Source organism: Saccopteryx bilineata, chromosome 6 (assembly GCF_036850765.1).
Source record: "Saccopteryx bilineata isolate mSacBil1 chromosome 6, mSacBil1_pri_phased_curated, whole genome shotgun sequence".
Classification (NCBI taxonomy): Eukaryota; Metazoa; Chordata; class Mammalia; order Chiroptera; family Emballonuridae; genus Saccopteryx; species Saccopteryx bilineata.
The window spans coordinates 35,848,472-35,864,439 of record NC_089495.1 but is presented as its reverse complement, the minus strand read 5'-3'; the positions used below and the strand labels follow the sequence as shown (position 1 = coordinate 35,864,439).

Here is a 15,968-nt window from a genome sequence, read left to right as displayed (position 1 = left end):
CTGCAGATTGGTTAGCTTGATGCAATATCCATTATTTTATTCCACAAACTGTTACAAAGTGCTTACACTGCAGACAGACAGGCATTGCGCCTGGCGCTGGAGCCACCTGAACGGCACTCCCTGGGGCTGACGTGCGCTGTGATATTAGAAAGCCAAACCACAAATTTATCTGCAGAGCTCAAAATGAATTTCCTCTTGTCATGTGCTAACTTTCTATTCTGGATTTCCTGGGGTTTCCTTTCTTAGACTTGAGTCCAAAGCTATCTTGGAAAGGACTCTGGGTCATCTTGGCCTTGCACATGGAAGGGGAGTATGGTGGGGGTGGTGGGAGGGGGGATGGGAATGAGACGTAATCAGCAGTCACTCCCGACCAGAGGGGGCTAGAGAGGTGGGCATTTCCCAGCTATGGCAGCGCGTGAGCTTCAGCCACAACACCTAGCTGTTCATTGGCTAAATGGTGCAAAATGGGCAGGACCCTCATTCTATCTCTTAAAAAACAAAAAACAAACAAACAAAAAAAGTATTCTTAGCTGGTCTTTAAACTACACAGACCAAAATGAGTAGAATATGATGTATTTAATTTTCCTTTTAAGAGTAACTTGATTTTCTTCAACCTTCACTAATCTTTGTTTACTCTTACCCGTTAATAAAATTTGAGAAAGTTTTTAGTATAAACCTGAGAGTAGATTAAGGATGCTCCCTCCAAAACTTAAGTGTTGATTTTTCAGCAGCCCCATTTCTACCTGCAGGGAGAAGGCAGACTTCTCTAACTCACCAATGAGATTATCTAGAATTCCCAATTAATGCCAAGGAGGGGAGGAGAGAGCTAAACTAGTGTGATTCTATTACTCAGATGGCATCCTTGTGCTGAAAGCATCCCAGACGCGCAGTCCAGCCGTATGGAGAGGTCACTGTTCAGGGGACACAGGGCGAGATCTAGTCACTACAAAAACCTCTAGTCCATGGAGGGCTTCCCTTGCCACGGGGTCATCTGCAACTCAAACTTGCATCCAGCCACCCAATATTAATAGCCTTGTCCCACCGTGAGAGAAGTAGTAGTTTTCTCTTAGTCTCTCTAGGGGCAGGAGTATTTTGCACACGAATATAATGCCTCAATGACTAGGCACTCTGCATCTAAGAATAACAGCTGGGGGTTAAAATAATTATGCCCCCACCCAGCACACAAAAGCAATACTTCTGTTTTAGTGCCTTTTGGGGGATGCCTGCATGCTCCCAGTGCAGGCTCATCACAAGATAACTTCCTATGGTTTCTAAAATAGTTAATTGATTCATTTAAAACCCACTTCCTGTCATAAGAGCCTTGTGCAACAGAGATAAAAAACATAAAACGATCCAGAAAAGGAGCGACGGAATTCAAAACAACATGCTAAATAACTTCAACTGTCACCTCAAGTCCATAGTGTCAAATGGAGTGATGTGGCCACTGTTTTTCCAATTCCTTCCACAACATACACGGCCTTGTAGGAATTTTTTAACTACACTAACTGCCTTATAATTACCCTAGAAATCAGAAACACCTCTTATTTCCTACTTCTATTGCATTTCAAGGAGAAACACAGCTTCCTAGTTAGTTTGTTGCTATCCACAAGATAGCCATTCCCGCGAAACTGCATTTATTATGTGCGAGTATGCTTCTTGGTTAACATTTCACTTTTAAGTCATATCCAGCATGCCTAAAGAAGAAGCACGATGCTCTCTATGGAGAGAACACACAGGCTCATAAGCAGCCTACAGTCAAGCTGGCGACATCCTGGGGTCCCCTTGAAGGGCAGCCTGATGAAACCAGTGTGCGGCCAGGTCCCTCTGAGCCAGGATGTGCCCTCTCACCCCTCCACCTCCCCTCCACCCCCCTACCCCTATCTAACAGGCCCCATTTTACCTGAAGGTGGTTTACAACTCTGAAACACACCTATAAACATAAACATAGAAAAAGTTTCCTGTCCTGCCCTCCTGTTAATCTGCAGATCCCACCCCAGCTGTTCCTACTGCTGCTTTCCAAGGAAAATGTCACAGTTCAAGGAACTGAGCAGCCTCTGTTGTAAGACAGACCGGACGGTTGTTATCTCCCACCGAGATAAAGGGAAACACTGACAATCAAACAGTCACTCGCCAAAGCATCCCTTCCACAGAACTGTTAAACTGTAGAGAAACTACACTTCAGAATAGGTGAAACTCTAGAACGGAAAACGCTGAGTTAATGTTTGATTTACTTCTAACGATGAAGGTTCTGCTCTTATTCAATGATGCCACTATAGATATAGATATAGATATAGATATATAGATATATATAGATATATATAAAATGAAAAATTAATCCCGCATATATAGTTTCTGTTATTTCTGAATTTGTTTGGAAAGTACATTGTATGCAGTGCGTGCATGTGTGTGCACACCTAAGTGCCTGTGCCTAGGAGAATAAGAAGAGCATCTTAGACCCGCCCAGCCTACCTTAGCATAAAGGAGAGCAGCTCTCCTCCCCGAGACCCGGAAATTCCCCAGTTATTATTATGCCCATACACACGAGACTATGTCAATACATTTGTCTTGTTCACCCTTGAGCCTCTAACGTCTTTGCAGGCAAGACCCCTATGTTCTCTGCATCCCTGTGAAATCCCCAGTTTTTGGCTCCACTGGCCCCTTATGAAGCATTTGAAGGTGGCATCAAACTACACGAAACACGCAGGGTGGCAAACCTCAGATCCCCATTGGGCCAACTTCCGCTAAGAGCCTGTGTCATTCGCAGTTGCCACCAAGGCAACCCACAACTACATTTTTAACAGGAGGAGAACTTTTGAAAACTAAATTTTCCCCAACTAAGTATTTGTGACTAATGCCTTGAGTCGAACCAAAAGTTCTTGTTGTTGCCTTATAGTGACCCTAAAGAGTCATCTATCTTATACCGACTTCTGAATGCTACCCCATCCTGGCCCACCCCTAGTCTTAACACACAAAACCAACATGTCTTCATACTCCCCACAATACTTCCCAGATTCTATGCAGACAGAAATCTTCCCAATAGCTCTGACATACTGTGTTTGATAAACCACTTTTAGGCCGTGGTGATAACTAAAGTCTGAGCAAGGTTCTAAAGCAAGAGGCAGAGCTTTAGCGACCCAGGTATTCAGGCAACCATCCGCCAGTCCACGGTGAATTAGTGACCCAGCTCGCCGCCACCTGGCCTCTGCAATGAACATAAGCACATACGTCCTACTTTAAAAACCGGCAGATTCTAATCCAGTTAACAACAGGAAAGCTGATGGAGGCAGGGGTGGGTGGTACCACTGCCCCAGTACTCCGAGAAAAGAAAAAAAGAAGAGAAACACAGAACTAAATTATTATTGATTACAGTGAGAAAATGGTCCGGAGGAAAAGAAACAAAAGACCGGTCTAATTGGAGGGACCAGACACCCAGCCTGCTCTCTCCTCTTCCCCGGCCACTCCCCACAGCTCTGGACTCAACGGGCCGCTGTCCGGCAGGGGCAGAAGGAAGAGAGAAAGGCTTCCCCGAAGAACACACTGGAATACACTTTAGGAAGCGAAATAAAACAGAAAATCTGAGCAAAAACATGACAAGTGGTTTTTCTCTTTCCACACAACCCTTTATTTCCAGTCAGGACATGCATAATAAACACATTCTTGGGTCCAAATGCCGAAACTCTTTCTCCAAATACTTGATGCAGAGCTGCGTGGAGCAGGAAATGATGAACAGAGAAAGGAATGCCACAGATTCCAGATGGATGGAGCCAGCTGGGGGGGCTCGGAGAGCTGCCGAGGTCTTCTGACAGTCACCTCCTATGATGTCTTAGGGCGTCACCTCCGTGTCACTACAACTGCAAGGGGACAACCGAGCTATCTGTACGCAGCCCGCTCAGCGCAGAGGGAATCCCACCAGGCCTCCACCCTGCCAGGGAGGTGTTGGCCGCAGCTGCCAAGGAAGGGGCTGTCACAGAAGCAAGCTAGTTGTTTCCTGGGGTTTGCACCAAACAGGTCTGGTATGAAGCAAGAGCCTGTATACAAACCCCCTCTGACACAGCCCCACGTTAACCAGCTGAAGGTCTTCTCATCAAGACCTGCAGAAGCGTCCAAGGATCACCTTCCCCTGACCGACACCAGCCCATGTACCCCTGCCGGGAGCAGACTTCCACGAGGTCAGGTGGGCCACCGGTCACTTCTGACTCCAGCTCAAGTACCAACGTTTGCAGTGGTTTCCTTTCCACGTTTTCCCTAGAATAACATCCCTCTCACTTGAATTCTGGTATATTCTCCTGAGTGGCACAGCCCAGCCCGGGGTCCTCGGAGCTGGTCAAAGACTGGTAATACCCACCGGATTTCAGTCAACTGAAAGAACAGGCCAGAAACAAATCGGGGAGAGAAAAGGGCATAAAGAAACTCCAGGCTGGGGGCCTAGAAATTAAAAGGCGTCTGATATAAATACAAAATATTAAAAAATCAAAAACAATTGCAGAAAAAGTTCTCAAGTTATAAAAGTACAAAGAAAACCAAATAGAAGGTGACGGAAGACAATTTGACTTTGGGTGATGGGTATGGAACATAATCAAATGTCAAAATGACCTGGAGATGTTTTCTCTGAACATATGTACCCTGATTGATCAATGTCACCCCATTAAAATTAATAATAAAAAAGAAAATGAAATTTAAAAATGTTATAAAAGTGAAAGGGCAGGTGTCCCAGCAAGGAGGCCGCGGGGCAGTGGGAGTCCTCCCCCCCCCCCATCACCAAGCAGCCCTCAGGGCTCTCTGGCTGCAGGTGTCCCCAAACACACCCCCAGACCCCTGGGAATCAGGCCCACATGGGCCACGTGACTATCTGCAGTGTCTGCAGCCTCCACCATGTCAGGAAGACAAAAAAAGATTAAGACTCACTTGAGAAATACAAACCATTTTTAAACTCCACACCCCTTATTCTGGCGCACAAGGCCGGCTCCCTGGTGCCATGGATCCTGGCTACAGGGCCAGAGTGTGCAGAAGCCACTGTGAGCCTCCCTCTCACCTCTGTCTTAGACCCACACTGGGCACACAGCGTTGTGAGCCTCTAAACCTGATACAGGCTCCAGGGCGTGTGTGTGTGTGTATGCACATGTGTTATGTGTACACGTCTGTCACATGTTTATATGTGTATGCACATGTGCCCATATGTATGCACTTGTGCACATGTGCCTATGTGTGTGTGGCTTATTTGTGTGTTGTGCACACATGTGCATATGTGTGTGCGTGCACAAGAGGAGACTGAGTAAGAAAGTAAAGATGAACGCCTTCCTCCGTCAACAAAACCCTCTGCTTTGTGAGGTGCAGCCTTGAGGAAAGGCCTTGGATACTTTGGTCCTCTGTAAGCCCTGACCAACTTCTGGGCGTCCTGCATGTTGTCCAGACGTTGGTCAGGGCTTAGAGAGTACGGTGTGTGTTTTCCAGGTGAAAGTCAAAGAAGCAGAATTTATTGCCCTTATAACTCACCCCTATAAAGTAGATAAAATATCCAACTGTTTGATCCTAAGTTACAAACCATTTATGGCTGCTGGCCGCAGGACAGCCTAGCAGAGCCTCCTGAGAAGGCTGAGCTTGCCAGCCGGGTCCCTAGCAATCTGGAATTCCCCAGCCCAGTCCCCATCCCAAAGGCCATGGGAAAACCAGCCCATCACAGCATCCCACACAGACCTCTAACAAGAAGCCAGCTTGGCCAGGTCCCATGGGGTCTGCACACTGATGGAGTTTCTGGAACCAGTTCTTATTCCTGGATCTCTGCTAATAGTTCTGTACCAGTCTGGCCCCAGCCTTGGAAAGCCCCAATTTAGCTGGGCCAACATAAACAGATGTGCAGAGGCTTGGGGTCCCAGGGCTGAACCACCCTCCCGCACGCCCAAGCTGAACTGCCTGACTCCACCCCACCCTGCCTGCCCCGCCCCAGCAGAGCCTCCATCTGGAGCACAGTCTCAGGTGCTCAGGCATTTCAGGCAGCTCAAGCCACTCAGCTGGGAAGTGGGTCAGCAGGCTGCAAACCCCTAGCTGTCTTGGCCTCTTGAGAACCACGGGTTCGTGAGAAAGCGTGCTCTGCTGAGTTAAGTCCCATAAATGCTCATTTAAAGATTCACTGAGAAGGAGAAGGCCACGGTGGGAAGTCAGCTATCTCCTGTTTGAGGAAGTGATTAGGTTCGATACACACCCAGGGAGGGTGTGTATCCTCCTTGGGTCCTTACTAACCACAGGATGCCTGAGCCTGGGTAATTACAAGTTCATCACAGGACAACCTAGGCAGTCACAAACTCTCTCGTTGTGCCCTTGGGAGGCTCTCTGCACAGAAGCAGCACAGGATTCGGACACAACCGTGTCCTACAGGAGCTGTCTCAGTTTTGCTCAGCATGTCCATGGCTCCCTCCGTAATGCCTGATCTGGCAGAGGGGAAAAATGGACAGCATACACAAAAATCAACCGAACTGGCTATTCTGGTAACTCCCAGTAATGGATTTAGAACCAAAAGGAAAAACCACAAAAGCTAAAAAGGAAAATGAAATCTGTATGCTGCAGAAGAAAGAAAACACACATACACACACACACACACTCACACACACAAAATAAATAAATAAAAAACAAAGCTGAAGAGAATATTTCAGGGCATGTGTAGCATCCTCAAATATTTGATGGGCTTGGCTGTGTGGGGATCGCTGGAGGTTACTGTGTGGCTTTTTCCAATGACAAGGAAGGAGAAACTGGCCCCACTCAAATGGCCTACACACAGATCAAACCTAACTGGACCCTGGCAGCAACTTACAAAAGGAGTTCAAAAACAAGGCACCAGAAAAAGAAACCCCAATAATTAGCACCCTCCACTCTGTTTAATGTCCCAAAAAAGTCCAGAGCCTGAGTCCAATCCCAGAGTCCTGCCAGTCCCAGAGGCCGGCAAGCAGATCGTTCTCAGGAAAGGCCTGGTGACTTGGTCCTGGTGCGTTCACAGCTGCAAGCAGAAAGCACTGCAGCCAGCGCCCCGGGGGGGGGGGGGGGGCAGTCACCTGGTTAGAGAAGCACCGCCGCCCTACGACCACGTGGCGACTTTGCTTTTGGAGTTTATTCTGTTGGCAACTGGGAGCCAAGACAGAACAATTCTTTACATTTGGGAAATTATACAGGCAACAGGAACAGAAACAATGCAAAGAGAAAAACACAGTCACAGAGTCATTCCTCCACTGACTCAGGAGTGATGGGCACTGTGTTCTGGCTCTAGAAAAGGCTCTGATTTACTGGGTAACCCTGAGTGGGGCTCCCAGCCTCCCCCAGCCCCCTGCCAGCCCTCACTAGGAGCACGTTGACCCATAACAACATGTTTCACATGTTCAGATGTAACATTCACCGGCCATGCTCTTATACCACCAGCAGGGTGACTGTCCCCAGTGCGGGGCTCAAACTTACTAGAAAACTGAAACAAACAATGCCCGACTTCAGCAGAGAGAGAGCTACGGCCCCGGGGAATCCTGCCCTGCATGCAGAAACACGCCTAGTATTTTCAGACACTAAAAGAACAAGGAATCACCACCTTTGATCCTAGGGTTATCTTGATGATACATCATTTCCAGCAAGAATAAAAAACAAAACAAAACACTCAAACCAAAAGCTCCTCAGACACTCTGGTCCCTGGGTAGGCTTCAGGGAGACCTAACAACCCTCGTGTGAGAACCACTTCCTGGCCTCCAGCCCCCGGAGCGAGCTGGGAAGCCAAGAATTGGGAGACACTCATCTCCTTATTTCTAAAGATGATCATGGGACTTGCATTTACACCAAAGTTTGAATGCGTGAACTGTTCATTTTGGAAGCTTCCTCACACTTGAAGAAAAGCACCGGGTCATCTGGTGTGGATGACCTGACTTTAAGTTCCCCTTTACCAGTGTCTGAGTTTCCTGAACCCAGCAGCTGGAACATCAAACCCACTCAGCGTGTCAGAGCTCGTACGAGGACCCCTCACCAGCCAGACCTGGGCCCTCCGCTCCGACAGCCTTCGCTGGGCTCCAGCTTGTCAGTCACTCGCTCATCTGGACTCTGACAGCAGCCCCGTTCTGACTCGGCCGCACGTGGCATGCACAGTGAGCCTTCCACAATCCAGGTAAATCACTTTGCCTTCTCGGCCTTGGTTCCTCTACGGAATGTTGTTCTTTCCATTTTTAAAGTTGTTGAGTTTTAAAGGTTCTGTTTACCTACCTATATACATCTGTGCAGAATAGTCATGGCCTTGCTTTTTCAAAACAGACCTTTTATTTCTCATTTGCTTCCCTCTTCCTAGGAACCATTTCCACGCTGCCCGCCACAAGGAGTCCGCCTGATGGGCTTGTGTAGGTCTTTTCTGCCCATGTCTGCACTTGCTCATCTTACTTTTATTACTCTGTAAGGGGATGATCTGAGATAGACTTTCTGTATTTTGCTTTTCTTTCTAGTCATACCCCATGGAACTTCCTGCATGTCACGTGACCTGGCCTGGCTCTAACTCATTCCTCTGAAAGCTGCGTAATATTCCAGGCTGCGGAAGAGCCATAATATAACCGCCCTTCCAGTTGGCATTCTTTGTTTCCACTTTGGTTATTTGTTCATTTAATTCTGACTGTGGTGGTGGTGCCATGAATATTTCTGTACATCTCTACCTACTGGTCAAAGTTAGAACATTCAGTCATGCTGTGAGCTCCTCCTTTCCTATGGAGAGTATAGACACCCACCCTGACATCATGATGCAGAAGAGTAGACAACTAGTGAGGTCAGACAGACACGCGCACACACACACACACACACACACACACACACCTGCCAAGCGCTATGATCTTACATCTGCTCTCTCACCTTGGACTCTCCAGAGGTGACAGCACCTGCAAGACTTGACATCCAAGTCCCCATGAGGCCCAACCAGAGGCCAGAGGCCTATCCACATGCCTTCGCTGGCCACTCCAACCAACCATTGCTGGTCCCCAAAGCTGCATCCATTGCCCAGCTCTGCATTGCACGGTGACTCCCTCCTTCACCAAACTCTTCACTGCAGGTTCAAGGCTACTTGTCCCCTGATCCCTGACCTGGCCCACCTGCAATCCCACAAAGTGCCGAGGTCTCTATTTATTTAGTGGGAACTCTAATTTGTTACAAGATTAACATAACAAATAGCTTCAAATTGTCCCAGTAACACCTATCAATAAAGACCAAAGCAGTAGGAGTGCCTTTGTTCACACAAGCTTATTAAACTCCCCCTCCCAAAAAATCTTATTCTCCACTTTGACAAAGAAACTGAGGCAGAGAAAACTTGGATTTGTGTGAAGTTACAGAACTGTTGAGAAACAGAGCCATGACTCAGTCTTGGGTCTCCGGTTCCAAGTGTGGTTAGTTGCACCCTCCACCTCCTCCGCTGGCTCCCAGGGGCTCCTGTCCCTACGAGCGAGCGAGCGAGCGGCCTGAAAGCGCCAACTGTGAACACAGCAGCCTGACCATCTTCAAGGTCACTCAGGAGTGGGAAGTGCGATCGCAGCCTTAGTTAAGTGCGACTTGCAAACTTCGCTTCTTAGACCTTAGCAGCTACTATTTCTGGTTGTTCCCAGCAAGTACATCCATCTCCTTTCTAAACATGTGCACGTCTTATGCCTAAGACCCGACATGCCAGGACCCTCATTCCCCAAGTACCTTCAGGAAGCCTGAGAACGTTTGAGTTTATGAACTCAAATGCCTCATTAGCTTCAGAGAAACAAACCTAAACCTTTTCTACCAAATGTTATATTCCAGCCAAGCGATTCCATCTACAGGGCTACCTCAGGAGCCTGGGTTTGGCTTACCTGCCCGATGCCTTTTCCTAACGTGCCCAGGGGCTGTATGGGTTGCAGGTGGCCCTGTTCAAAGACCCATCTCTGGATTTCTGCATTTTGTTCAGAATCGCATCTTCACAACTTCTCTCCTCTCCAGCTCCTACCCCAGCACCACCCCCTGGTCAGGGTCTCGGAGCAACCAGGCCAGCACTCCCTGCAGTCAGCACTTCTGTCCTTGCCACCCTCCTCTGTCCCCACCCTCACCGACCACCATCACCATTCAAATCCAAGATCGTGGACAGAGAAAAGGCACACAGTACTAAGTGGTGAGGAGAACAAGAACACTGGCATAGCACAAAGGTGAGTTCAAGTCCCAGTTCCACTCTTGGAAGCTTGGTGACTTTGGCTAGTTAAGTTCTGGAAGTCCCCGTTCCTCCAAGTCAGTGTCATGGAGTTGTGCGAATTTCAATTACACTGAGATAATACACACAAACTAGGCCCTTCGAGTCTACATCCTCTCCACCCTTAACATGCATGCACAGCAAACCCACCCCCTTTGCAGGCGAAACCTGGAGCCACAGGCTTGAAGTCACCCTTGGCCCCGAGCCCGGCAGCGCCCCAGGCACAGCCCAGCTCTGCGCATTAGTCCTTAGGGGTTAAAAATAGCACAGGCAGCTAACTGAGCCCGGTTAATAGAATATCCAGGTTAATTTTAGCATCAAAAAGCTCAAGAGAATATAAAATCCCTGATGCCAAGAACCACGTGTGGCCAGCACAACCTCTTCTTACACAGTCAAACACACGCGCACACACACACAAACTAATGTCACTGATATCACTCCCTTAAATGCACAAAATGATTTCTCTAATTGAGAAAAACAATTTCTTCTTAGCCCTGTGAAGACACTACTAATAACAATAACTATTTTAACTTATTAAGCCGGGCCACCACCTGATGGGATCCTTATAGGACCTGACAGTCACACTAACTGTTTCCCATGGAGGAAATCAGGATAATTATCACACTTTTAGCAGAGCAGACCTAGAACCCTGAGGTCCCAACCTCCATGGTCTGAGTCTTTTTACCGTCTCCCCTCCTCTCCAGCTGAAAGGGAGGCTCAGACGAGGGGCCCTCACCATGGTTCCCTGCCTCAGGGACCTCCTGCTCCTGGTGGGATTATGGTTGAGTCTATCGGTGCAGGGAGGGCAGAGGCTGGGGCAGGCCCACAAGCAGGGCCGCGTTTTGCTGAATAGGAGGAACTGTCAGTTCTGATGTGTTTATACTGGACCCAGACTGCCATCACCCTTCTTGAGGGACAAGCTCTAATCTTACAGAGAAAGAAAGAACTTTCTCTGAGCCCAGCGAGCACCTGTGGAGCGGCTCACTAGACCCAAGGAGAAGGAGGGGAGAGACGGTGTCAGAGGAAAGCCTGCAGCAAGGAACCAGGCGGAGGGCAGCCTCACATGGGACACACACGCCAGCACACCACACAGATCCAAACTGCACCCTCAGATGAGGAAAACCATTAACAGAGCAAGAGGGCTTTCCTCACTCGGAAGCACAAAGCTAGGTAGGCTCTTTTTTTTTTTTTTTTTTCTGGCTTGAAAGAAACATCTTTGTATATCGTGTTTAATTGAACACATTTATGAAGATAAGATGACACGTGACCTGTGGTGGTGCAGTGGATAAAGCGTCGACCTGGGAATGCTGAGGTCACCGGTTCGAAACCCTGGGCTTGCCTGGTCAAGGCACATATGGGAGTTGATGCTTCCAGCTCCTCCCCCCTTCTCTCTCTCTGTCTCTCTCTCCTCTCTCTCCCTCTCTGTCCCTCTCTCTCTCCTCTCTAAAAATGAATAAATAAATAAAAATAAAGAAAGAAGATAAGATGACACTTAAACACAAGTAGTAACTATTATGGAAAAGGAGAATGTCACTGGGAGGTGAAGCACCTACAGGAGCGTTGGGTCCCAAATGACACTGCCCAGCAGAAGTGTTCTCATTGTGGGTTCTTCCCCCAGTCAGCGCCTACAAATCTTCAAGTGGCTTCCCTTCCAGTGCTCAAGTCCTGACTCATGGAAAGTAGAAGAACACACTTCCTCAAAGTAGTCATCTCATAGGAAGTGCATTCGGTTTACACAACATGAGGCACTGGTATAAAAACAGTTAAATAACTGGCACCAAAGACAGACAGCATTTAAGATTTTTAAGTGTCCTGCAGAACTATCCAAATAACATTACAAGACTTAAGTGGAGACAACAACAGGTTCTTCAAGACAAAGATTCAAAATAGTTACAATAAAAATATTCACTTTTATTTGATACTTTCTTGTGTATTGTCTTATTTCAAAAGGTAGAAGAGGAAAAGAAGATTTTTTTTTTGTTTTCCCCAATTTAGCCTCTCAATGAGACCAAGAACCATCATACTTTCCAAAACTATTTAAGAACTAAATAGTTTTAGGTCCCTACAGCTAAAAACAACAACAACAAAATCTCTTCATCCCCTCCAAAGTGTTCTGCTTTTTTTTCTTAGCAACATAGTGATATTGCTTACTGGTATAAATCTTTAGGGAGAATTTTTCGTTTGGTCTTTTTCTGGGAGTGAGAGGGCAGGCGTTAATGTAAGCCTGAACAACACTGTCTTGTAAGCTCCCACCGGATGCCGTAGACAATAAGAGCCTGCATTTTGCAAATGGAAAAATGAGGCTATGAAAGGGGAGGGCACTTGCCCTGGGTCATCTAGCAAGCCAAGAGCAGACACGGGCAGGCAGCCAGCTCGCCTGGAGAAAAGGCTCAGAGATGAATGGACGACTCCGCCAGTGTCTCTCCAAAGAAGGAGAGCAAGTGTGCATGTGACCATGTGTGCCGTGTCTCAGGCACATCTGCCCCTCCTCCAAGTCAACTGCAGTGTCCCTCATGTCATGCCTTCAGGACCAGGGCATTCAGGAAAGTCAGAGCTGAGAGTGACCACAGACAGAGGACTGGGAAAAGAAATCAGCACACCAGCTATCCCGGGGTCATCACCGTCCTGTTTTACTAACAGGCTTTCCCTCAAGTTACACGAGACTATGCCTCAAACCAGCCTGCCCACAGTTTACCTCCAGGGTCTCAGCCCAGATGCTCACTCTGCAGCAAAGCCTCGTCCATTTCTGTGCTCAGACTCTGGAGGATGCCTTGCCTGCTCCATGTATAGGCCCTGGCTCCCGGCATGCCCCTGGCTACAAAGGCCAGACACAGATGCTGCCTTCCTAAAATGCAGCATTGTAAGCAAAGGCTTTCCTCAGAAAGGAGAGAAAACAGGGGCTTCTCTGAGCTGGAACCATGTCCAGAGAGTTGGATGGCTGGTGCATGGCTGTTTCTGCCTCACTGCTATAGCTCCCAAACATTGCGGGGTTGGCGGGGGAGGCTCCAAAAGCTCTAACAATACCCAGTCTCCACGTGGGGTTAGAGATGGCAGATGTTCCAGTCACTACACTAATCCTCAGCCAAGCTGGGTGTTTCTCCCACTTGTTTAAAGTGGAGCACACAAGAGAGACCACCTAACCAAGCAGCGTCTTCTAACACCCTTCTTCCACATCAGGCCCCTTCAAATTGGGGTCCAGAACCCACCCAGAGCGTGCACTTGACAGGGCAGTGGGGCTGCTACTCCGGACCTTCAAGTGTCTCCTCACCCTCCTGCTCCTCACACTACACCATCCTGGAATCAGTGGTCTCTGCTTAACAAACCACTGTTCCGGGACCCTCCTTGAGTAGAGTCTGAAGCTGGCTGGCTGTGCTGGGCCGGGACCACACAGTCCCCAGACCCCTTCCTGCCTGCTGCACCCAGAACCCTGGCACATTTCCCCACAGCCACGCCCCTACTTAAAATGCCCCCACCCCCTCCCCTTGATTAAGGAAGGAAGCACCTTGAATTCTCCAGGATCCCCCAAACAACTCACCGCACCCAGACATTGAGTGAGGGCTCTTGGCTGAGGGGACCCTAAGAGAGGCATTTCCCCCCACCCCCACTTCAAGTGGAGTTCAATGTTGAATCTCTCAGTGAGAGAGTGCAGCAGACTTCAACCGAGTAAACAAGAGAAATCCTTTCCAGGCTGGCTCCTCCAGGCCGAAGTGCTGCCACATCCTATCTGCAGTGCTTCTGAACCAAATATCACCAGCGTCTCAGCAATGATCCATAAACCAAAATAAAGCAGACAGGAAACAACACGCTGATTTAGGGTGGCTGGAATTCCTCAGGCAGCATCAAATGTCATCAACAACTGACACTTCAACAGTGACTGGGTGCCTGGCTGTTCCCTGTGACCCTTTTCCACAGGGGAATAGACGGAAACGTGGAGCATTCTCAGGCACAGGGAGTTGAGTAGGAAGGAAGGACCCTGAGGATGACGACATTCTGAGTTCTCAGCCCTTTCCAGTATGAACTGTCCTCTTACCCGCACATTTATGTAAAACAGAAATTCCAGGTACGGATCTTTTGGGGGGGCGGCGGGGGGGTGGGGGGAGAATTGCACATCACCCTCCCAAGATAAAACAGAACTGGAAAAAAGCAAATATCTCCAGATAAATCCAGGAAGTTCAGATATAGCCCTCCAGCGCACTCCGGAATCTGCATTTCATTTCCCTCCAGCGGCTCTCGGGTCCAGAGAGAAAGGCACACTCCTCCAGGGTGACAGGGCCTGAATGGAAGGCCCTGGTGGCCAAAAGCTTCCTCTGCCAGTTCTCAATGGAAGGTGGAGGAGGGGTGGTTCCAGTGTCTCCCCGCCCCGAGGGAGCCTTGGGACAGTGTGCTATACACATTCTCACGCAGACACATGTACACAAAAAAACACACAGCTACACAGATGTGTGCACACACGGACAGTCACACACAAAAACACACACATACACGCAAAGACGTGTGCACACACAGGCACAAGTCAGCAACCCGACCTGGCCCCATGCTCCTGGGGAAACATGTGGAAGAGTTTACATATTCACAGAAAAGGAAGTTTTGGGGTGCAGCAGCTGAGGAGAGATGCCAAACCCTGAGATCGGTGGATTTGGCACCTGAAATGCACGCATCCAGAGCCCCCACATGCGCGCACGCATTTATGCACACAATCATGCACACACAAGCACACACACAGACACACTCCTAGCGGGGACGGAACCCACGTCCTGCAACGCACTACCCGCTCCGTACAGGCGACCCGACCCCCAACACTGCACCTTCAGGGACTTTGGGGCTGCTCGAGGCGCAGAGGAGGCGCGGGAGCTGAGTCTCCGAAGCCGCCGGGCCCGGTTCGGCCCAATCACCGTCCTTTGGAAGAGGCGGGGAGAGAGGAAGGGGGTCGCGGTTCGCAGACCAGCCGACCTCAGGGAAGTGGAGGGGGCGCAGCCAACTGACCGGCGGTCGCCAAGTGGTGGGGAGGGGGCGCGGCTCGCGGACCAACGGTCCCTGGGAGGTGAGGAGGGGGGCCTCGACAGGGGAGCGCGCATCTCCAGGAGCGGGTCGGGGATCTAGGGGCGCCCGCCGCAAAACCTGCGAAGACCCCGCTGCCTCAGCCGGCTCCCGTGCGCTCACCGATCTTGATCCTCACGCTCTGGAACACCCGAAGACCCTCTTCCTCCACCGCCATGCTGGTCGGAATTCGCGCACCGAGCCCCGCGAAGTAGCCGGAGCCGGAGCAGCAGCGCAGTCCCCGCGCTCTGCGCCCTACCCTGCGCCCGCCAGGTCTGGGGCACCCTGGCCTCTCGGCTCCACCCACGTGCCCGCCCCTTGGTCCTGCCCAGCTCCCCATTGGCCGAGGGCAGGTAGAGGGGCGAGAATGTGACGGCTCCGCCCACAGCGCAATCCCAACTGCCCATTGGCCGAGTCACCGGAGAGGGGTGGGGTCTGTTTCAGAGGTGGGAACCCCAGGGACAAGGAGGGGGGCGGCAGCAAGAGGACAAGGAATGCGGGAACAGAGGGAGAACGGGAGTGGGGGGTACGGCAGGAGGGGTCAGGGTGACGAGGCAGCGCAAAGGGGATCCGGTGAGGGCGTCGCAGGGGGAACTTGGAGTGCGGGGAACGAGGGGGGCACCAGCGAATGGGAATGGGGGCTGCACGGGGAGGACCCAGCTTGGGGTTTGGGAGGACTGGGGGGGATCGGACCCGGTGCACTGCTGTCTGCTCTTGCCCCCAGGCGTCTGCA

General features: G+C 49.8%; 1 protein-coding gene across 1 annotated transcript in view; it reads right to left on the bottom strand.

The window, feature by feature from the left end:
- The window catches only part of RASA3 (RAS p21 protein activator 3), a 134,588-nt gene extending 119,088 nt beyond the window's left edge, over positions 1 to 15,500 (bottom strand). The window contains exon 1 of the mRNA XM_066235808.1: positions 15,359 to 15,500. Within this exon, the coding sequence (XP_066091905.1) occupies positions 15,359 to 15,413 (55 nt within the window). The 5' untranslated portion in view covers positions 15,414 to 15,500. The remainder of the gene's footprint in view (positions 1 to 15,358) is intronic.
- Positions 15,501 to 15,968: the final 468 nt, after the last annotated feature.